Source organism: Beta vulgaris, chromosome 3 (genome assembly GCF_026745355.1).
Source record: "Beta vulgaris subsp. vulgaris cultivar EL10 chromosome 3, EL10.2, whole genome shotgun sequence".
Taxonomy (NCBI): Eukaryota; Viridiplantae; Streptophyta; class Magnoliopsida; order Caryophyllales; family Amaranthaceae; genus Beta; species Beta vulgaris.
Genome location: NC_079204.1, coordinates 5,168,013 through 5,192,655, shown reverse-complemented (window position 1 = coordinate 5,192,655; position 24,643 = coordinate 5,168,013). Strand labels below are relative to the sequence as shown.

Here is a 24,643-nt window from a genome sequence, read left to right as displayed (position 1 = left end):
CGATTAGAAAAATGGGGGCTATTGTTATGGCTCTATTTCCTAAGCACTCAATACATCTTCAGTAGGCAACACCAGCTTATAAGCAGCTATGGTTAATCAGATTCTTTAAGCAGAAACAGCTAGCCAAGACGCGCCCAGCTATAGCAGTAGTATGCAGCTAGCAGCTAGCAGCTACCAGCTACCAGGTGACGACAATAGTACAGCAGTAGAAGGTAAAATATCTCAGCTAAAGTCAAGGAAATCGGTTCCTAAAATCAAGGAGACTAAGTCTAAAGAGAAGTATGCTCAAGCATCACTCTTTACGTGCCTAAAAAGTAGGAAGACCAATTCACATAGCCAGTAACTGCTGCCAGAAGTGGAGTCCAAGATTCTAGCAACTAATTCCTCATTTGTAGGGAGTTGTTTAAGGCTATCTCCACCAGCCCTACTATTATAAATAGTGGCTCGTAAGCAAAACCAAAAGGAGGAGATATGACCTATGTTATTTACTTACACTTTCATAGTCATACTTAGATAAATTCAGCTATCTTTCATTCATATACTAAAAATATTATACTTGTATTCAAAGGCTTTAACGCCCAAATTATAGTGGATTGGTGGACTCATTGCCGCCCGCGGTTTTATCCCTTTTTCATGGGTTTTCCGCGTCACCATTTTCTTGTGTCTCTTCTCTCTTTATTTCTTCCCTTTAAATTATGCTATCTATTTTTCTTATCTAATCTAGTCGTCGTCGTCCCGACCAAAGATTGTCACCTTGGCGATTTTTGGCATAAACACTAAATTACACTATAATCTTAGTATTTATGCAATTAATTAGTACAAATAGATCGAGGCTAGCCATACATATACTACAATAACGTAACATTTACCAACATTCAGTGTGAAGTTTTATGTATGATACGCTTGTACTATTGACTCTTTTATATGATACCATCATAAACTTTTGAACTCTATGTGATTTCTCTCAATTATTAAACAATTGTCATACTTACACCAAAATTATACGATAATGATGGATGAGTTAAATCGATGCTCACGGAGGGGCATTGTAGGTCTCCTTGGTGACAACAGTGGTGGTAGATATAACTCATATAAGAGATTAGTTTCAGTGGCGGTGTAATTAGTTGAGATGGTATCATATAGAAATGTTAATAAGTGAGGGGTACCACGTGAAATTCAAAAGCTTCATATGTTACTCCTAAGAAAAGCCAATAATATATGTATATGTGTAAGTTCATATGAGAACCACCCTTATGTTGATAACCACTTATTTTTCTTTATTTTACGAAGATTTGGCTCATTTCACAACGTTTTTGCTCCTTTCAGATTTTGCTTATTTTACGTTTTTGCGTATTTAATTTACACACGTCCACGTTACCGTATCTTATCTTTTTTGACTTTTTCAAAGACAATGCTAAATTAAGGGGAGAGGGCATAAATTTAAAGAAGATATGGGTGGGGGAGGGATATTATTGAAGAATGGGACTTAAAAAAAGTAAAAATATGGGCAACTGAGAATCTGACATGCACACTTGCTATATCATTTGGCTATATAAAGAGGGAGATGCAGAAAATTGTAGTACATCCAAATGAATTAAGGGCATTTAGCTTTAGCAAAGAGTTATATATGCAAAGAAGAGGAATGCCTTACATGAAGGGTAAGAGTCATGGTTTAGTAGCCAAGGATGACTTGCCTGCTTTTTTTTGTGAAAGTTATTTGTATGTGTTTTGGCTGATTAAAGCTTTCAAAAACACTAGTCAGGCAGTCTCCTTGGCTATCTTGACATACTCTTTACTTTCATGCTAGGCTTTTCCCTTTCTACTTATTGTTTCTTGCTATAAGATCATGTTAGAGGGTTTTCAGGGGCGGAGCATCACAGGGATCAGCGGGAGTCGCGATCCCGACCAACTTTTGAATTTTTCCCTTTCTACTTATTGTTTCTTGCTAAGATCATGTTAGAGGGTTTTCAGGGGCGGAGCATCACGGGGATCAGCGGGAGTCGCAATCCCGACCAACTTTTGAATTTTCCTAAAAATTAAGGTTGAAAATGTAATTTTTAAAAAAATAAAATAGCTTAATTTTTATATTTGGTCCCCTCTAAAAATACAAATTATATTTTGGCCACCTCGAAAATATTTTTCTGATTTCGCCCCTACCTAAATACAAATACACACGCGAAGGTTTTTAGAAAAACAATGTTTACTATGTGTTAAATTAGTTAGCACTAAAGGTAGAGGGAAGATTTAGGCTTGCATTGTCTTTTCAGTAGTACTCCTTCAATATAACATCTTTAGTTTACTAAATGCATGGTGGGAAATGGAACCTATGAATCCCTTTCATTATCTTCTCCAGTATTCCACATCCAAATAAGATGCAATGAACTTTTCAATCTTCTCTTTTCTCTCAACCCCCAATTCTCTTATATGAGAACACTGTTAGAGAAGTTGCATGTAATCACTATATTGAGTGTATAGTATTTAGATGTGACACTCTTGTATAGTAGCTTGTAAGTAATTTATTACATGACTTACATCCTACTCCCTCCGTCCCAAAATAAAATTCCCATTTCATTTTGCACAGTCTCCAAGACATACTTTTAACTTACGATATCTTCTATTTCTTATTAGTAAAAAATATAAAAAGTTGATATTACGAATTTATTCATATTAGTAAGAATATTTGGTCAAAGTTTTTAAAATTTGACTCCCAAAATAGAAATGGAAACTATATTTTGAGATGGATGGAATAGTATATTTATTTCTTAAAAAAAGTTTATAGATATAATCATGGTTCATAGATCATATAGTTTTGTATAGTAATGTAAAATTAATTGTTTAGTCGTACTTTCTAAAAATACAGATCCAGTCAAAAAAATGAATAATAGGGTTATATGAGGTGAAGAAATTCAAACACATACTGAAAAAATGAGATAGCGATTTCTTTTTTCCTTTCTAACTCTTTATAATTTGGTTTATTTGAGTAAGATCGGTGTCGTCAAACACTAAATCCTATTTCTCATTACAGACATTTCCGGTCGATTTTTACCTTTTTAGATTAGGCAAAGCATCATACTCCAAACACATTAACGTACTCATGATTCGGAACCCTAAGTTTGTAACAGTTTCTTTTTCCATTTGGAAATAAGTTTAGTGATAGTTTCTTGTATTTCCTTTATCTTTGTGTTTTGGCTCTTATATTTCAGGCTCGCTGCTAGGCAATAGGTCAGATCTATATTTATTAGCCGTATATACACGTGACGCGTGCGTCGACAATCTTATGTACGAATAGGTATATATTTTTCAATCTAAAATTATCTTTGTAGTGATTTAAACTATTGAGGTTTTTTTTGTAGGTTTTTTTAGATTTTATTATCTTTTTGAACTAAAGGTGACCGATTTTTTAACTGTTAGAAAATTTTGGTCGAGATTTAATAATAATTCTTTGTCAGCGGCTTTAGTATAGTTCTTTAACGATTGTAAATGTTAATAATTCATATTGTTTGAACTTTGTAAATACGAAGTATTATATTGTCAAGATATATCACTAACTTTTTTTTAACTTGAAGATTCTAATTAATTTCGTGAATTGATTGTGTCAATCTAGTTAAGTTATTAATGGTGATTACATATTCCATTTTTGACTTATTTCATATGGCAATTTACATTGATTCTCTCATTTTTAAATTTATTATAAAAAAACGTTGTTTTAATTTATTAAAGGGTATTCTATTCATTTTAAATGGGGACGCCACACCTCCTCCCTTGGCTTATATAATAGAAATTTGGTTTGTCTTAGTGAATCTACTACCTCTGTTTTTTTCATTGTCACACTTTGACGATTTACATTATTTACAAATTTCACTTTGACCATCGTTTATGATTTATATGTGAATAAAAACATAGTCATTATATAGGATCTTGTTGGATTCTTCTTATCATTTATTTTATTAATATGTATTTTTTGTAAGTTTTACCTGTACAAAATTAGAGGTAATTAATTCTCAAAGTTTTGCATTTAAATGTGTGAAAAGTATAGGTGTAATAATTATTTGTGAACGGATGAAGTATAATATAGCTTGAAGTCAATGGGCTGAAAGATCCGTTAGATAGCCTGCTTTATATTGTTACCCATTGTTGGGTCTTCTTCTGCTTGAGATGCAAATATGTATTGCTGCTTAAAGGCCCAATCATCCCCAGCACTGTTTCTGTTGTGGCTTAGCCAATTGCCTCTTTCTCTTATTTCAAATATAAGACTTTCTATTTTACGAAATTTAAGTATATCTTTAATCATTAACAAGTTTAACTTATGAGTTATACAAATATATAGAAAATACACTGATAAAAGTCAAATAGAATCTCAAGTGATATTATCTTTATTTCTTTCTATTGCATCATTTGGACTTTTGATCTGTTCACATGCTCTTCGTTGACCATCTTTTGTTATTTAAACGTAAGAAAAAAAATAGTCAATATAGAATCTTGTTAGATTTGTCTCGATATGTACTTTCAAAATATTATCTTTCAATAATAATTTTTACTAGTAAATAATTTGAGATAATTGATTGCGCTCATGTGTGTTTACTTGTTAAAAAGCTAAACAAAATAATTAGAGATAGTAAATGAGATGAAGTCGGTTCTTAATCTAGATCAACATTCAGCGAGAGATATAGTGGCATCTATAGAGAAAATATGTTGCCCTATTTGTTTCTCTGAATATATGCATAATGGCACTTGTGTTGAATTGACGTAAAAGATCGTCAATTGAAGTAGAAATACAACATGACCAAGAGTAACAAGGACCTTGCAAAATTCAAATTAGTACTTGATTGTCGCCTTCAATAAGGAGGTCTTGAATACTGTTCTAAACCACCATTTGGAGACATTATCGAGCGCCAAGGGAAGTATGACCAACCCGATAGGCTTGAGAAGCGACTAAATGGCCCAAGTAGTTTCTAATCATATTCCCCCGCAAATACATGATAGGAAATAACGCAGGCATCAGAATTTAGCTTGTAATTTCCAGTGGGAGGCAAGTGCCATCACATAGAGACCACACTACAGGATTCTTGCTATTGGTAAAGAATAAATCAAATATATTGTAAGTAGTCCATTTAAGAAGTGCAAAGCTGTGCATTACAGACGGTTAATATTCGAGAAACTATCCTATTATGTTCTTTATTGATGCTTTGTAGGCTATAACTTAAGAGACAAAGGGGTTTTGGCCTAGTAACATGCCACAAATATGTTACCAAGGCAAGAAAGACTTTGCATTATGGTGGATGTGGCCTTCTAGAATCGTTTAGCATGGTCGACGTAACAACAATCGTCAGTCTACATCCAATGATATCAGATTTTTAATTCCGAATTCATTGGCTCATGGCATTTCACACGTAGACATAGCTACAAGATTGATTGTCCACCTCAAAAGGTTAAGTCCTAAATACAGCTTGAGACCAAGACACGTAATACTGACTTTCAGGTCTTGTTTTGCTTACCCATTCTGCCATTCACTGATTCACATCCATCATATTCAAATATATTATACTGAAAGCGATCATTAACATATCAGGTCGGGTCGTGTTTGAGTTCGGTTTAATAATAATCGGGTTGAATATATCCCAACTCAAACTGAACTTATTTAATAAACGGGTTAAAAAAACTCAACCTTGACCCGGCCCTGTTTATTAAACAGGTCGCCCGTATAACTCGTTTAACCCATTTATATATTTATTTTAATTTTTTATTAAAATTTATTAGTTTTTAACAATAAATTTACATAAAAGTATGCAGGATTAGATTTTCTTTTCAGTATTTGTGTTCTACAATAATAGATTTTTAAAAATTTCACCAACTTTAACAAAAACTTTTTAGGAAATTTAGATTTTAATAAGTTAATCAGGTCAAAGCATGTTAATTTTGGGTTGAAAATGTCAACATTAACCTAACCCATTTAATTAAATGGGTATGTCGAGTAAATAAGTTAAAAATCTCAATCTAAATCCGCTTATTTTAGGTCAGGTTCAGATCCGATAAACGGATTGGGTCAATTTTTCACCATCCTAATTATACATAGATAATCATGCCAACCAAAAAAAAAAAACATAGATAAGATCATACGAATGACGATCGTTGAAGTACATTAATATAGAAGCCAAGGAGTCAAATAAGGATGTGTATGTATATATTAGTTTATTAATATTATACTCTCCGGCCTATAAATCATGCAATTAAAGTAATTATAAAAGTATTGAAATAGAATTCTTTGAGGTCTATTTCTATACCACATCATACAAATATGAACCTCTAACAAAACAATTCTTCACGATAATAATAGGAAAAAAAACCTTTTTTGCATAAAAAAATAATAGAAAAACCTTTTAACCAATTTATGTTGTAAGACTCATTATCAAAAATCCATTTACATAAGCTTTTATAAAATATTGTAATAATTTGCATTGTAACATTTTTCAAAAATAAAGACTTGTTCGCAAACCTTCAAAATATTTCTCTCCTTCACTAATGAATACATCATATTGACTTTAGTATTGAATTTCAACATATTAAATTATTAATATGCAAAACTAGATGTGGTTACAATTGTTATTGAATTAATCTCGTGTATATTTTCAAAACATTATTTTGTTTATAACTTAGACGAGTTTCACTTTATGACATTATTACATTATACTTCCTCTGTATTTTTTATCTTTCATACTTTGACTTTGCACGTTTTCCAATGTGTTTATTCTACATTAAATATCTTTCATTACATATTAGTAAAAAAATATAATAATTGAATATTAATAAAGTACTCCCTCTGTTTCCTAAAGATCTTCCCTCTTTTCGTTTAAGTGCGTTTCCAAAAGATCTTTCCTCTTTTACTTTATTCCTTATTTGGAATTATTTTTCCCCTTTTTACCCTCTCATGTCCCTATCATATAGTCCAACATTACATTATTAATTCAATTTTACTCCCTTTCTCTCTCCTACTTTAACCCCTTTTTATATGTTTATTTATCTTAACCCCTGATCTCTCTCTTATACTTTACCCACCCCACAACCCACACAAATGGATTCTCCTTGGTATCTGTAGGAATAGTAACAAGGAAGATCTTTAGGAAACGGAGGGAGTACTCATTCAGACGAATCAAATTAGACCTCACATGACTATATTTTTTCTTATATACTGAGAAAAATCTAAAAGATTTTCTCTATTGGGAATAGTGTCAAGATTCTAAGTGATAAAGATTAAAAAAAAATGGAGTATTAGTTTAAGCCATATATTGATCAATTTATGTGTATTTTATATCAAATTATGAATATTGTTTTTCAATTTATGGCACAAAGTATCAACCTATAGATATTATTCATCAGTTTATAGATGCATTTTACCAGTTTAAACACATATCTTATCAGTCTACATATCGACTCCTTTTTCTCTCTACCCTTTCATTACATCTCCTCGCACATCCTTTTGATCTCTTTAATGGATCCATTGTAACCACCACCATCCCATCCACTCCTTTCTCTTTCATCTCATTACCTCTCACTACCTCGTTGCACTCCTGATGTCTCTCTCTATCTCTTCGCGAACCACTAAAAAGCACCACCAGTGCACCACAAACAAAAGTTTTGAAAATTAACCTATTTTACTTCATCCTCCCCAAGTTTGATGTTGGGAAATTGTAATCGAAATTGTATTGTGGATTTGAGATCAGTGACCAACCATGCGGTGAAGGTAATGGTAGGATTAGAGAGGAGGAGGAAGAAAGAAGAAAAACATATTGACGATCGTCGTTTTTCGAGGAGTTGGAAGTGGAGTTGCTTAACCAATACTTCATCCGTTTAGAATAGTTGCACCATTTCTATTTTGTACACTATTTGATGAGACTCCTAATATAGTTGCTGACTCAGATGAAGATAACAATATATCTCAAGATTGATATATGCGTATAACCTGATAAAACCTCAGCTAACAAACCTCATTTAGTTAGTTACTAATCTGTTATTAGTATAAATATCCTTGTAATAATTCTTGTTAGTGAGTTAGTCATTTCTAAATTCTCTCTTCCTCTGTAAGAATTTTCTCTTTGTAAAATTCTCTTATCATGAATAAAGCTACCTCTCCAGTCTTTTTGTTTCTCTACAAATCACATGGTATCAGAGCAGCCAGGTTCAATCCTGGATCTTCTTCGCTTCAAATTGAAGGTTTAATTTTCTTTGATTTCTCGAAATTTCTCAGATCAGCTCGAAATTCTGTAAGAAATTTCTCAGAACTTTTCTCGAAATTCTTATTTCTCAATTGATCTTTGTTTTCTCATTAATTCAATTCGTTCCAATTGAATTTCTCCTTTCTCGGAATTACTCGAAATTTCTCGCACCTTCTTTTCTCGAAATTTCTCTCTGATTCTTGTAGTTCGATCTTTCCTCAATTTGTTTCTAGATCATAATCTTTATTTGTTCAATTTCAAATTCTTGATTTGAGTTTCTAAAATTTCTCAAGAATTTCTCACAAGAAAAATGGCAGAAAACAGTGAAACTATATTTGAACAAACAATTGATCCTTCTCAGGATCCTACATCTCCATATACCTTCATCCTTCTGATAATCCAGGTATTAAACTTGTTTCTGAGAAGTTTAATGGCGAAGCTTACACTGACTGGAAACGTTCAATGATGATAAGTTTATCTGCGAAAAACAAGCTCGGATTTGTGGATGGAACTGTTCACAAGCCAACATCAGGCACAAAGGAGTTGCGAGATTATTGGGAGAGGTGTAATTCCATGATGATTTCATGGATTCTTGGAGTTCTGGATCAAAATCTATAGCTAGAAGTGTGTTGTATTTTCACACTGCTCGTGAAATTTGGTTGAATCTTGAAAAAAGGTTTGGTGCATCTTCTGGAACTGTTTTATATGCATTACTACAATATCTTGATGAAATGAAACAAGGTAATGATATCATTTCTATGTTTTTAACCAATATCAAGAGAATTTGGGACAATCTTGATGAAGTGGATCCTCTTTCAACTTGTGATTGTGGCAATTGTCGATGCACAAATACAAGAAAATTACTAAAATCTCAATAAGACAGATGTTTAATACAGTTTCTCATGAAATTGAATGATGGATATGAAGTTGTTCGAGGTAGTTTGCTAATGATGCAACCTCAGCTCGTTGTATCTCATGCCTACAGACTGTTAGTGCAGGAGGAATCTCTAAAAATCACACTATTCACATCTTATACTTAGATTGTCTTTGGTGATTTATATTTTTAGGAAAAACATAGTCATGTGGGGTCTTGTTAGATTTATCTCGATGTGAATTTTTTTAAAATAAACTTTTGTAACTTTTACTTATTGGTAATTAAAGATATCAATGGTTGAAATCATGCATCGACATGCGTGAAAGTTAAAAATGGTGCAACTATTTATAAACGGAGGAAGTTTAATGCATCTATTAAGAAACAAGCGATATAACAAATCAACCCTTTCATAAACCCACCATTACGATATCTTATGTTACTTGTAGAACCAAAATTTAAATTCACAACAACTCAATCAATTTTAATTAACAAAAACAATAAAATACTTAAAAGGAAATAAATAAAACTAAAAGACTCCTTAAATCCACACTTTACCTCTTCCTTTTTGGACCATACATTTTCTTCATTTACAACAACAATCAACAACTTGTGTATTTAATTTTTAATCATATCTTTATTATGTGTGAACTTGAAAAAAGGTGTATTCCATACTTCATTATTATTCAAAATAATCCAAAGAAAAAAGACTTTTCCCCAAAATTATAGGAGAAAGTTTGAAACCAAGGAAAAGCCAATAGCAGAAAGAAAAAAACAGTGCTTTGCCCTAGAGTCTAAACCAGAGACCATCCCTTCTTTGAAGGGTTTTTCGTTTCTCTCTCCTACTTCTGGTAACTTCTCCTTTATTTCGTGTATTAATTTCTTCAATTGATTGCGAATAATGTTATTATTAGTTGTATTACTAGTACATGTTAATATCATAATATGTTATATGTTGTGATCTCTTTTATGAATTTTACATAAATTTCTATAAATATCAAACCTTTGCATAAATTCCATTAGTTTTATTCTTCTTTATGTATTCTCCCTGAAATTTAGTTTTCTGGGTGTCATTATTTTCGGAATTGAGAGTGACCCATTTGCTGTTTTTGGGATTGTAGAACAAAATTAGAAGTGGTTGATATCATATATTGTATATATGGTGGAATCTGATAAAACCCACCTCCATGATAAGCATTGGATGAGGCCTGAGGAATCAAATGAAGATGGAAACGAGTTTTTGAGTCAGGAAGAAATTAATAGGTTTTTGATGTCAGAACCTGTGATTCATGAGATGTTATTGAAGCCTCAATCACAATCTCAACCTTTGAAGAAATGTTCAAGTGATACAAATGCAATTAGTTTCGCTGCGAATGCGCTTTCGGCTGCTGGTGCTGCTTTTCTGTCTGCTATCATTGTTAACCCTCTTGATGTTGCTAAGGTTTGCTCTTTTTCTTTTTTTGAATCCCCTATATGTTTGTATGAATTGAAATTATTAGGATTATAGTAGATTTTGGTTATCTTATATGATGTTTGTAGTCAATTAGATTGTCATGTTTTTGGTAGCATCCTAGGTTTATCATTGCTGGCTGCTGTTATTTGTAGCTGTTATTCATGTAGGCAAAGGCAACACCAAGTAGTGGAGCTAGTGGTGGACCCAGGATTTTAGTTTTGGGGTGCTGCTTTGGATTTTGTTGTGAAATCGACTAGCTAACTTTTTTTTGAAAAGAAAGAAGTATTTTATAAATGTTCGAATGAAAAGGTGGACGAAGTTGGTGTGTTAACCGACACCCCCTTGCCTCAATGTAGGTTCCCCTAGATTCAGAATGGAGCAAGTTTGGTTTGGCTGAATTTGCTCTAGTATGATCGTTGTTGTTCATCTTGGCAGATTGCTTAGAAGTAGTACAAGGACTCTTCAAAGTTATGTTTGGATTTGGGTTATATTTACCTTCTTCCAAGTACAGACTCTTCAACAATTATATTTATTTGATACGCAAGTCAGTATCTTTATGAATAGGTAAGATGAGGGTTAGAGAGTGTACTGGTGAGTGCTTCTGGAGGGGTTTATAGAGACTTTACAGACACTTTGCATTTAGGGTTCATAGAGGCCTTACAGAGTTACATGTACTTCACATGTAGGGGTTTAAGGAGGCTTTACAGGCACTTTACCTGTAAGGCATAACTGTAGCTGGCGTGTATTCGATTGCTATACTTTAGATGTAGGAATTCATCTGTTTTAGATTGTCGATTTGCCGGACAAGATATGTCAATGTCTTACATATTAGCCTACTGTTCCCGGTAAGCGAATACAATTTCTAATTGGGGGGACCTCTTGATCAGTTTTCTTTGTATATGAAGGAGGTGATACCATGATATGGGATTAGACTTCTTGATAATCTTCATTTATGCCATAAATGACCTGGTGTCATGTCCCATTGATGCACATTATTTCTATTGGTACCGGGAAATGTCAATTTGAATGTGTGACATTGTCTTTGAATTGGTTGAAATTTATTAGTGTGACATTGTCCTCATTTGCATTGGTCATGTTTGGCAGACAAGGTTGCAAGCACAAGCTGCAGGAGCTGCATATGCGCATCCATTGAGTAATGCCCTTAGTCGCATGGCCGTATTTGGACCAAATATGGTATGTGTCCATAGTCAAACTGACTTAACAGTGCAAATGTAGTGTCTTGTAATGTAACAATTTTGCTTTTTCGCTGAATTTCTGAAGTCTTTCCTCATCGTATATATTGATTGCAGATGTTTGCAGACTTGAGGTGTTCCCCCTCATGTGCACGGGCTGGTATTCAGGGAACAGTATCAATTTGTCCACCTGACTGTTTTCATTACAAAGGAACGCTTGATGTTATGTACAAAATTGTCAGACAGGTCAGTGTTTTAAATTCATTCTATCTTATAACAGGGATTTGGTCTTCAATTTATCCACTCAATATGTAATACGACATTGGAAGTTGGTGATGGTCCTTCTAATTTGCATATCTCAACAGGGCTCAAACTTCAATCTTTTGTCACAAGTCACAACTAACAATAGAACAACATTTCAGAGATAATAGTTGTCTGTGTTTGATCTGTCTGCCCAAGTCGTCGTAGTTATAAACTTATAAGTGCTAAGGAAATGGGTGTGGTATAAATGTATTTTTCTATTTTTCCTCGTCTACATTGTTTAAATGTAGGGAATTTTAACAATAAAGTGACATGCAGGAAGGAGTCACAAGACTATGGAGAGGGACAAATGCTGGCTTGGCACTGGCTATACCAATGGTAAGCTTCTTGCAATAGTGATTTCAAATTACCAACCTAAGTGGGTAATTTGATTAATTTAAGTACTGGTCTGCATCTTAGGTTGGAATTTATCTTCCCTTTTACGATGTATTCCGCATTCGCATGGAGGAGTATGCAGCTGAAAATTCTCCAAGTGTAGAGCCATATGTCCCACTTGTCGCTGGTGCTTTGGCACGCTCACTGGCTTGTACTACATGCTATCCTATTGAACTTGCTCGAACACGAATGCAGGTGCCTATCCTTCTCTGTCTTGCTCGTTTAGGAACTTTTTTCATCTTTAGTTGCATTTATTGTGTATTGCTTGTAGGTTGACTGCTGTCAATTCTGAATTTGCTGTTTTCTTTTATGTTAGGCATTCAAGGAGACTGGGAAGAAGCCTCCTGGAGTATTGAAGACCCTAATTGGGATCGTTTCAAATGCCAATAATACCACCACCTTTCAAAGCAACTGTAAGTTCATCCTTTTGTTGGCTGTCGTATAATCAATTTGGTCTCTTTTTACAAGCTCTACTTGCTAATTAGTAGATTTTCTGTAGTTCTTCTCGAAGTTATCAAATGCTTGCTTGCTAATTGCAATGATAGTTTGAAATTTTATACTGGTGATTATGGATTTTACTTGTATCCTGTACATAATATTATAATAAGAATTAAGAAGCTTAGATCATAGAATCTGTGGCTGTTCTTTTGTTCAGCTTATCAATTTGTGGTTTTTTGAGTATGTGACATATACTACCGTGGACAGTGCAACGTTGTCGTGCTCTCTGGACTGGCCTTGGAGCACAACTTGCCCGTGACGTTCCCTTTTCAGCAATCTGTTGGGCAACCCTGGAACCTGTAAGATCTTATTTTGTTCTGTAGAGTGCTTAATTGAGCTGTATCCTGTTGCTAATGTGTACCTTGTCATAACAGATGAGGAGGAAACTTGGTACTCTTACAGGAGATGAAGCAAGTGCTATCACTGTTCTTGGGTCAAATTTTGCTTCTGGGTTTGTGGCTGGAAGTTTAGCTGCTGGTGCTACTTGTCCCTTGGATGTAGCTAGAACACGCAGACAAATAGAGGTGAGAGATGCTAAATTTTCCTCCATTGGATGTACCTGTATTAAGACTTCAGTTTATATCGGCTCTTTTTCAGTGGACTTCCCCTAAGTTGTTTCTTATTTTTAGTAGTATGTATTTGGATAGTTTAATGTTCTTTTAACGTATCAGTTTCTCAATGCTATTTCTTCTGAAACTCCAGAAAGATCCTCTCAAGGCACTCAGGATGACCACAAGGAAGACTCTAATTGAGATCTGGAGGTAGTTCCTCTGCCCTTTTCATTTATGCTTCTCCTTGTTTTCCTTTCTGTAATATTTCTATAAACGAATGTGTATTTCAAACCAATGTTACGGCAGTTACTCATGGATGTGTTCTTATATTCAAAATAGGGATGGAGGAACTAGAGGCCTCTTTGCAGGTGTTGGTCCTCGTGTTGCTCGTGCCGGGCCTTCAGTCGGGATTGTGGTTTCATTCTACGAAGTAGTAAAATATGTCCTTCATACAAGGTTTGCCAATCCTTGATTTTAGTTGGCAGCTAACACAACTAGGTTTTAGATCGAGCTCATCAAATGAATACAGTTTTTGGTGACCTGGCTTCCAAGTTCCAAGATTACAATCTTCTAACTTCTAAGTTATATAAATAATGCACATAGCTAATGAATCTCACCTTGAAATATAATCTTTTGAGGTGAGTTGGTGCAGGATTAGATTATGGTCAGGTTACTTCTGTTTCTCAAGGTTGAGCAAAATTTTGTCCAAGTATAGCTTCTTAGAACAATGAAAACTTTTTTTTTTTTGCTGAGAGCTTGTCTCAGTTTTGCGTGTACATTTTGTCCGTCGTAAGTCATACCCTTTTTGTGTTGCTCGTTTACCCTGCCCATCTGAGCTTTACAGTAACTTGAACATGAAATTTTTTAACTTGACAAGTTCGAGAAAGCTTACAAGTGTTATTAACTCGAGCTGAGCAATTGCATTCTCAGACATGGTTTGGCTTGTTAACACCACTTAATTTTGTTGTATGTGTATTATACGAACCTTGGATGCAACAACACCACTCTCAATCTTGTAAAACGGTTTGTTTTCGGTGTCTTGGTGTGATAATTTTTAGTTCTAGTGATCGTGTCGATGCCTTTGTGTGTTATTACTTATTACACGAGAAATGATCAGTCTCTTCTTTAAGGTATGTTAATAAGATAGAAAATACTCTTCATTTCTTAGTAAAAACTAGAAAAAGTCACCTAATATGTTCTCCTCTAAAAAAAAAAAGAGAAGGGACCTAATATATCCAAATTCTACAAAAGTCACCCTTGTTTTATATTAAACGTGTCCTAAGTATGTCTAGTTCTTCTAATGACCCAAGCTTTAGCATGGGTGATCCATGTAGGGGTTTGAATATTCTACCAAATTATAGCTTTTGTGTGATACCTAGGGTTAAAGTCTTACAGAAATTCTTTAGGAGAACTCCATAAAAGTCTAATGTTCACAATTCATATCTTTGCTGACTTGTTACTATATATATATATATATATATATATATATATATGTCCTACCACGTGGAGTTTTTCATCGCTTTTGGCGAGTGGACTAATCTCCTACGAGAGTTTGCATGGGTACCTTAAAGGGTAGCATCCCTCCTGGTTGGGATTTTTTTTTATACCCAAGGCTCGAACTCGAGACCTTGGTTAAGAAGCAAGAGCCAAGAGGTTCTTAACCAGTAGTTACATCAACTCCAGTCGGTATTACTTCTATATAATGGCAGAGTATGTCTAAGTGCTGAGACAATTTCATTGCCTCTCTTGCATCTTGTTTGGAAAAATCGTTGCCGAAGAAACTTGATGTATACTTTTTCCTAAGGTTCTTTTGAGAAACGTTAGCATTTTGATCCTTTGAGAATAAAAAGAAAACAGCCAAATAAACTAAAACAAAGTCACTGCTGAGTCCTGTGTTGGAAATGTTGCAATGATTCATGGTGGTTTTATTTTCCTATAGGATGTTTAATCGGCTTGGTTCACGCCTCCCTCTCTAGATTTGGACTTCCATAATGTATTGCGACCTTTTTTTTTTTTTAGAAAAAGTCACGTTAAACGTATAGGTGTGCTATTAGACCTTAGTCCTATGTTTATCCCTCGTATTACCTAAAAGTTCGGACTATGTCACATTAGCTTTCTACTAAATTTTAATTTTACCAACTCGCTTCAGACTCATTTCAAGTACTTTGGCCTTGTTTGGTTGTATATAGGAAGTCATACTTCCTAGGAAGTTATTTTTTCCATGTATTTGAAATTCCTAGGAAGTGTAAAATTGTATTTGGTTGATAATGAGAAGTAGAACTTCCTATGGAAAGTTCTACTTACCTAGGGGGACCTAGGTAAGTAACTTCCTCCATTTTGGAGGAATTAGAACTTCCTAGGAAGTGCAAATTCCCATGGTTTTGCCAACCAAACAACTTCATATACTTCTACTTCCTAGGAATTTGCACTTCCCATGATTTGTTTTGTCAACCAAACAAGGCCTTTATCGGTCATACTCTCTCTAGACCTCACTACACATTACATTAACATTAAATAAAGAGATGAGTGACTTTTTTTGGTTGGGCAAAGAAAAGTAAAATTTTCTTTGAAACAATACCATAGTCTTGAGTAGATTTCGGTATTTAAAGACTCTTTTCAAGACTTTGCAAGTCTTTACCTTACTTTATCGCCAAAATGCTATTGGTCTTGTGCGATAAACTTGCCCTAATTTGATATTTGAAATATCTATCCCCTTTCAGAACGCAAGATTAACTTTTGCCTCCCTGAAAGAACGGCGTCGAAGGAGATGACATAGATGAGAAACCAAAAAGTTGATGTTTTGGACGGAAAAATAAGTCAACACCGGAAAGTTAACAATTTGACCAGAAAATCGTAATGTGGTGTTAAATTACCCACAAAAGTATTTTAATTGGTCATTCCCTCCAAAAAAATTTAAGTGGTGTTTCTCACAAAAACCCTATTTCAATTGGTCCTTCCCTACAAAGAATCCTATTTATGTTCATAAAACCAAAAATCGGAAACTAACAGTAATGTCGAACGAAAACTAAGTATATATTAACTTTTCAACCAATAACAAACAAACCAAGTCAAAATTAGTAGATTATGTAGTTCTGCTTTTCTATATATATCTCTAGTTTTAGGGTTCCAACCATTAGTTTCATCCAACATTCTACTCATTTGGTTGTTGAGTGCATTAGTTTCATCCAACATTCTAAACGGTTGGTTGTTGAATGCAGTCACGCAGATGAAGCTAAAGGGAAGGATGCTTGAGAAATTGGAATACAATAAGTTCTCCTTTCATTCAGATAGGAGTAATAAATAGTGGGTTGGTGCACAAAGATCACCCTTCATAGTTAATTCTCTTCTTGTCAAGAAGTACACAATGTACTTCAGGACTGTCTCCATCATTTTGATGGTGTTTTATCAACCATCGAGTAGATAAAGTTATTTCTCAGCTAGTTTAGTCGTTAAAATCTTACAAATGCTCGTGATTTGTGATTACATGCGACGTATAGCCACGAGAAAAGGGCAGAGGAGAGAAAGAGACGGAAAGCGATACGAGGCCACAACAATACTAGATGAGATAAATATATGTGCAAAAAACTCATGATAACTCATCTAATACAAATTAGATGTACACCACCATGTCTAAAAGGGCTCAAATTTTACCTCTTCCTAGTCAATCACAATCAATCATACTCTCTTTTAAGCATCAATTAAGCAAATTGGGAATAGTAACACTAATCCACTGATCTCACAATTATAATCATTTAAAAGAAAAAGGACACCAAAAATCACGAGCACTTTCTGGTTTTAAGTGCGGCGATGTTGTTGATGATGAGGCCTCCATTGTTGCACTTCTGCTTAATGGATGAGGTACGTAAGCGCCAAGGCGACCAGCATTAATACATATGCTATCCCTTGATCAATACTTGTCCCTGAAAGTCATCAATTGATGAACAATGATCAATCATCTATGTATAATAAGTAAATAATCACAAATCGTAACTACAAAAGTTTAAACAAGTAATGAGAACAAGTTCAGATAAGTCGAAATAAGTTGAATGATGAGCCAATGAACAAGATAAGCGTAATTTGAGTATGTTTGATTGATTTCCATTAGAATATAACAACACAATGTAAAGAGTAAACACATCCTGGAAAGAGTGAGAATATTGCAAAATGCAGCTGTAACACTATGAATTAGCACTATGATTATAGTCATTTTCATTTGTTGAAACAATTTAAGCAAAGGTATAAAGCAGATAGATCTTATCCAAATCAACCACCTTTGACAGATATTCCATCAATTACTTCACCATCATTACTTAAATCTCTAAAATTTGAATAACATACTAACCACACACTTTACTTCAAATTAGTATATACGTCTATATCAATCTAACAATTACCAACCAAGAATGTCTTAGCCTAGTGGTTAAAATTGAGATACTGTGAACGATAGCTCACATATTTGAATCCCCCTCCCCTTCTTTGTACTTTGTATGACTTCTTCTTTGTACTTTATACGACCTTTGTGGCTCAAATGAATACAAAAAATTAAAATCTAACAATCACCAAATACATAGCATAAGACAAGTTTAGCAGAGAGATAGTAACATAATACAAGATGATCTTCAGCAGCTAAAACCTGGGATTATAAGTTACTAACAGGGAAACTTTTTTTCAATATTTTGGGAACAAATCAAAACAAAGAAAATAAGAACTTTTTATGATTCCACTAACAATTGGAGTACTTAACTTTTTGAGTCAAGATTTTCCATAAATTACCCATATCTTTTGTCCTTTTCAAATCTTTCCCTTTATTCTATACCTATTATTGCATTATGCTTCACAAGAAAAATCATTACTTTGATCTTTTAAGAGGAAAAAAATCAAAACTTTCCTTCTACAAATTCAAATTCTGGGCATTTTCCCAAGTCTTACCCAGAATGACATAGATCTAGAAAAATACTAACCAACAATGCTTAATTTTTGTAAATGCATTCTAGATGTATGATGAAATGCCTCAATGCAAACCAACAATATTTCTTGGATCTAAAAACAACCCATTATCGCATTTTCTCCCTAATTCTTGGAAATGCAAAAACCAAACATACCCATTTTCATTCAAACAAAATTCATTGAAAACTCAACCAAATTTACATAAATTTAAAAAATAATAAAAACCCAAAGAAAAAAAGTACCATCACTAGTTGGGGCAGGTGCGGGACCCGCAGCTTGAGCCTGAGCCAATGAAAAGATGAGAGAGAAAACAACTAAAACAATGAATGAAGCTTTAACAACCTCCATTGTTGTTTATTTCTGAAACTTTTTTTGTTTTCTGTTGTTTGATTTTTTTCCCTCTATTGCTGAAAATTATGCAAGATGATCTCTACAGCCTCTCTCTCTCTTAAAAAATAAAGAAAGAGAGCTGACCCAGAGAGAGAGAGGATGTAGAGGGAGAAAAAATGGAGGAAAAAAGAAGCACACAAAGTGTTTGATGAAATGCGTCAATGAAGAAAGAGGCAGAGCAGCATGTGCTGTGTATGGTAGAGGGGTCTTATAATTGTCTCTTGTGTTGTTGCGTCGGCTTTTTTACGGGGAGGCCACTAATCATATTTTTTCAAATTTTAGAAATGTTTGTATTTTTTTATTTTATTTGGAGGGTTAAGAGAGGCAAGAGGGGAGAAATTTGTGGAGATCCATTGCTATTTCAATGGGTTAGGAAATTTTATAGTGTCACTATGCTTTCTATTTGTAGATAAATAGTTTTATTTCATGGTTTTTGGTTTGGTGGTATATAGTATTTTTTTTTATCTATATGAGTCATGAAAGCACTACGAAATATGAAGAAGGGAATGGGAAAGTCAAACCTGTAACCTATTGTTCACAGCTAGGAGTATGCACCGGACCGGATCGAAATCGGTTGGAACGGTGGATCAGAACTGGCTAGAAGGGTGGATCAGAATCCAGGATTTTCTTGGATTGGGACCGAAATAATTCTGGATCGGAATTTTTCCGGTCCGGGACCTCTTGGACCGGATTTACTTTTTTATTTTACTTAAATATATTTATAAATTATATATATTAAACATTAATAATTTAAATAAGGATAATACTAAAAGAATAAATAGTAGGTTTTTAAGTTTCTAACTTTCTACCTTTTAATTTTTATCTAGCATATAAGCTTTTTTTTTAATAAAATAATCGAAATTCTGGTCCAACTAGTTCGGACTGAAAATTTTCGGGTTTGGACCGGACCGATCGATCGGATTCCTGATTAAACGGCGGACCGGTGATCGGATTGGAACCTCCGCTCTGAACCGGTTTGTGCACATCCCTATTCACAGCACTTTGACTGTGTAATGCATATAGCTTTGATGACTGATGTGTGTCGGATTCAAGTTTGGATGAACTTGATATTACATGCATTAAGACTTAGAGTAATATTTTGCATACTTGTATCTATTGATTTTTCAAGTAAGCTTTGTGTTTACCTCAATTAATTATAGCCAAGCTCGAATATTTTTATATACTAATTTTTTTTGCTAAACTGAATTATTTTCTTAATGAACTTCTTATAACACCAAAAATATGATAACGCAAAAATTATTAAAAGAGACGGTCTAATTTCTATATAAAAGTAGACCTAGTCATTAAATGGATTAAATTAGTCACCGAAATAAATTAACCTAGTCACTATTAGACTAATTCTGTTTTAAATATTGAGCTTACTATTGTCTAATTTTGATTTAAAAATAAACGGTCTTTTACAAGATAAACTCATGATAATGGACCACATTGCAGCTCAATGCGTAGATGGTGCACCAAGGTGTAGGATGAGCATCCTGCACCTTGTCCAAAACGCAAGGCAAGAAGAATAAAACACACAATTCAACATGCAAAAAGTAATTGATTTGACAGCCAATGTACATTCCCCTTACATCCAATGTACAAAATCGAAAATTCAAAAAGTAAATGATTTGACATTTACTGTTCACCATTTAATAACTGATTTGATGTCCCCCCATATACTGTTCACCACTTCTCTTTTTTCCACACTCAACCTCCTTGTACATTCTTGGCTTCGTGGTTGTTCATTAACAAAATCAAAATGTACAATGACAGCCCCCCAGCTGAAAGTAACCCAATTCCTGAAGCTGATGTTAAGTGAGTAATTTGCAATCTTTGTACACTAGGTGTGTTGATGTTTGTTCACTAATGAAATTCAATATGTACAATTACAGTCTCATACCGAAATTCACCACTTCTCTCTTTTCCACACTCAACCTCCTTGTACATCCTTGGCTTTATGGTTGTTCATTAATAAAATCAAAATGTACAATGACAATCCCCCAGCTGAAAGTAACCCAATTCATGAAGTTGATGTCAAGTGAGTAATTTGCAATCTTTGTACACTGGGTGTGTTGATATTTGTTCAGTAATGAAATTCAATATGTACAATTACAGTCCCATACCGAAATATGTCAAGTGAGTAATTTCTATTCTTTGTACACTGGTGTGTTTGATGTTTGTTCACTAATGAAATTCAATATGTACAATTACATTCTCATACTGAAATTCAATAAAATCACAATGTACATTGATGGTCATTGCTTTGATCACTGAAAATCCCTTAATGTACACTCGTAGATTATTGTGCACCAAACCATATGCATTTGTACATTAAAAAAATTATTTCACGTGATGAGAGAGAAAGAGCTGACCCACTTTCAAAAATATTGCCAAAAGTCAGCCACATGGACAAGGTGTAGGATGCTCATCCTACACCTCGGTGCAGGATCTAATTTGCGCATTGCAGCTACCGGCTAACTCAAATAAACTTTTTAGATTTGTATCCAAAATCCAAGAACCGTATTGTTAGAAAAGAATGTCCTCAACATTGAGAAGACTAGCAATTGACAAGGTGTTTGAGGGAAAGGATGCCAAAAAGTGGTAACCTTTGTAGTTCTGTCATTTGCCAGTAAAGCAACCGATTCCTTTCACTTATCTAAGTATATGTACAACTCACAAACACAATACTGAACTTTGTGGGACACTACCTCAATTTCTAAATCTTTATATCTTTGAATTTTCTATAATGTAAAACTTAATTGTTGTTTTAATTTCTCTCAAAATACATTGATAAGGTCATAAAACAGTAAAAGTTACTTGTTGAAGTTCATTTTTTGTAAAGGAAATACATAGATAATGTAATTTACAAAATTTGCCGCATCATATCTCCACATTACGAGTGATTTAGCGCTACGTGATACATTCCTTTGGCAAATGATTCAACGCTATAATGTTATATACAATAGTTAAATGAACCATATTTTAGCAATTTTATTTATTTATTTTGATAAGATGCAAATTCTTTTTGTTTCCGTTAATAATCATAATACGATGACATGACATAGTTTTAGCAGCATATTTATTACGTTCTCGGATAAAGCTAGCAGGGCCTAAATGGCAACCTTTCGACTCATAATTAGTTTAAATATTATAAAAACAACTTCTCCAGACTCACCATGGCCTAGTTAAATACATTTTTTTTTTTGAAGTTATAGTGTTCCTTATCGTAATTAAGTTATCAGAGTGAAGAGAGGTACAAAGAAAGAAAAAAGGGACCCATATGATTAAGAAAGTCTGAAAGAGATAAAGATAAGTAAATACCAAATGAACTAACGTTTCATTTATTTTGAAACGTTCTAAAATGTAAGTGTTTTATTTATTTCAGTACGCGGGAAGTAGGTAAAACTTAACACTAGTCCAAGACTCACATTAGACAAAGGCTCTGTTTGGGGAAATATTTCAGGTTACTTTTTTTTTTTTTTAATAGTAGGTTACTTAACTAATAAGGTGCTACAGTTTTAAATCACCTTATATGATTAGTGATGTTTGGTAGAGGAACTTAAATAAAATTTAGGTCCAAAATTTGACTGAAATCAAGTTGGAGTAAAATATAGCGTTTGAGATCAGGTGCTGAAATTTTTTATTTTTTTATTTTCTTTTTATCTTTTTAAGCCTAAAAATATATTTTCTTTTTTATCTTTTTAAACCTAAAAAGATATTTCAACTACAGTCATTTTACCAAACAGGTTATGTAATCAGCTAACTTATCAGTTTCAGCACTTTAACAGTTTCAACTGCTACCTAATCAGTTTCAGTAACCTTGTCAATTTCAACTCCATTTCAGCCAATATTGCCGAACATAGTCCAAATATTTGCTTAACCATATTGCTCATTTGAAGCAATCCCAACATATGACTAAAAATATGCCATAGATACACCTAACTCTAATTATACCTAGAAAAATTAATTAAGATACTCCACTAATGATGATTGGTGAGAGAGAGGCATGTGGTATCCAAAGAAGCAAAAAAGCAAGAATCGCCAGAAGCAAATTGCAAGGACATGTGATAAGGACTTTGGGCCATGTGACCCTTCCTTCCATTGCTAACGTTTTTCTTTGGATTTTTTATTTTGGCAACGGCTAAATGGCCTTTTCTCTCTCTTTCATAGAATTAACTAAATTCTCTTTTGCTTTGTTGTCTCCAGGATGGATTCCTTCTTTATTTGGACCATTTTACAACTCAAAGGCGAAATTTTAAATCAATGATGTCTTGATCTAGTGGTTAAGAATGAGATGTTGTAAACGATAAGTTACAGTTTTAAATTTTCTTTTTCCTTCTTTGTACTTTGTATTGCCTTCGTGGCTTATATGAATAAAAAAAATCAAAAGGAAAAATTTGAAATTATGAATCAAAAGTTTGATCCACATAATTCAAATTAGTGGTTTCAACAATCTCTTCTTAGCTTGGGAACCAAGTCAAAAGTTGAGCAACGTTAAAAATTGAAATATAATTCATAATTTGAATTTGCATTATTTATTATTTATAAGTTTAATTTTTACATTCTTTATTGACAATATTTTAGCTAGAAAGACTTATATATCATATTTAATACTCCTTATTTTTAATATTTTGAGACCATATCATAAATATATAAAGAAAATTTTGACAACTACTTACTATGTTTCGACTTTTGTAAATTACTTTTTAAACTCTTTTTTTTTTTCACTTACTACTTTATACATCAGATTAATAATCATTTAAACGATTTGGATATCTACTTTAAAAAAGTGAAACATCGTGATCTTATATGATTAATATTAATATTGCTACCTTTGGAAGAAATTCAAGCTTGATATGTTACCTACTCCATAATCCCTCTCTTACAAAGTTTTAAACTTGATTTTTTGAATTTAAAAGTCAAAATTCGTGTAACGACTCCCTTTAAAAAAACTTGTAACGTCCTAACATTACTCTAGCTACATGAGTTTTTTTTTGGACAAGGGATACATGAAATATGCTAACATTATTGCAGTCATTAATCTTTTGCCTTTTTTTCTCTTCGATAATTTTTTAAAAAAAATTAATGAGTTAATAGAGTTTGTTTTATAAAAGACTGCCTACTTTTAAATTTAAATTAGACAATAGTAAGCTCAGTAATTAAAAGAGAATTAGCCCAGTAAGGTTCTTTTGATGACTAGTTTAATATATTTAGTGACAAGGTCTACTTTTATATTAAACTAAATCTTGTGACTTGTCGATACATAGCCTAAACAACAATGTTCCCTATTTAGTGACAAGGTCTACTTTTGATGACAAGTTTTTCAAATGTTCTTCAAATCCCTTAAATCACGCTTCCATCTGATCTTCTATGGCCCATCTGGCATCCTCCTCTTTAATCATTGGGTTGATTATAGGCCCAGTGTCTTTGTCTTACCAAGAGCTTGGGCTAATTGCGGGATTGGCCTACTAATCAACTACAAATTCTTCTTTTTTTTTTTAATGACAGTAGAGATTGAAATGTAAAGGCCCGGAAATAGGCCCAACAACAAAGAACTTTTATAGAAGAAAAAAGTTTCAGCTCGAATTTTTAGTCCACATGGTATATAAAGCAATAGAATTAAGATAAAATAGAATATCAGACCAAAGAAATTAATCAACAACTAGTTTTAAGTTCTAATTAGTTTCTAGGTCCATGTTATACACCGAGTACTTATATTTTTTATCTATTAATAATTTAATTTTAAAATGATTTGAAAAAAGCTTTCCCTTTCCATTCAATATATACTGATTAGTAAATCATATTAATAAGACATCTCAAAGTTCTACACG

General features: G+C 33.4%; 2 protein-coding genes across 2 annotated transcripts; one reads left to right on the top strand and one right to left on the bottom strand.

Moving 5' to 3' along the window:
* Positions 1–9,772: 9,772 nt before the first annotated feature.
* LOC104888298 (mitochondrial carrier protein MTM1) lies at positions 9,773–14,401 on the top strand. The gene is made up of 11 exons (XM_048640884.2): positions 9,773–9,932; positions 10,203–10,522; positions 11,639–11,728; positions 11,845–11,973; positions 12,307–12,366; positions 12,448–12,618; positions 12,740–12,836; positions 13,129–13,220; positions 13,296–13,445; positions 13,624–13,682; positions 13,812–14,401. The coding sequence occupies exons 2-11, from the start codon at positions 10,241–10,243 to the stop codon at positions 13,942–13,944; spliced, it is 1,263 nt and encodes a 420-aa protein (XP_048496841.1). The 5' UTR covers positions 9,773–9,932; positions 10,203–10,240; the 3' UTR covers positions 13,945–14,401.
* A 2,612-nt stretch (positions 14,402–17,013) lies between these two features.
* LOC104888297 (arabinogalactan protein 41) lies at positions 17,014–19,181 on the bottom strand. The gene is made up of 2 exons (XM_010673222.4): positions 18,662–19,181; positions 17,014–17,392 (listed from the first exon to the last, which is right to left on the bottom strand). Exons 1-2 carry the CDS (start codon positions 18,765–18,767, stop codon positions 17,319–17,321), a joined length of 180 nt encoding a protein of 59 aa, XP_010671524.1. The 5' UTR covers positions 18,768–19,181; the 3' UTR covers positions 17,014–17,318.
* Positions 19,182–24,643: the final 5,462 nt, after the last annotated feature.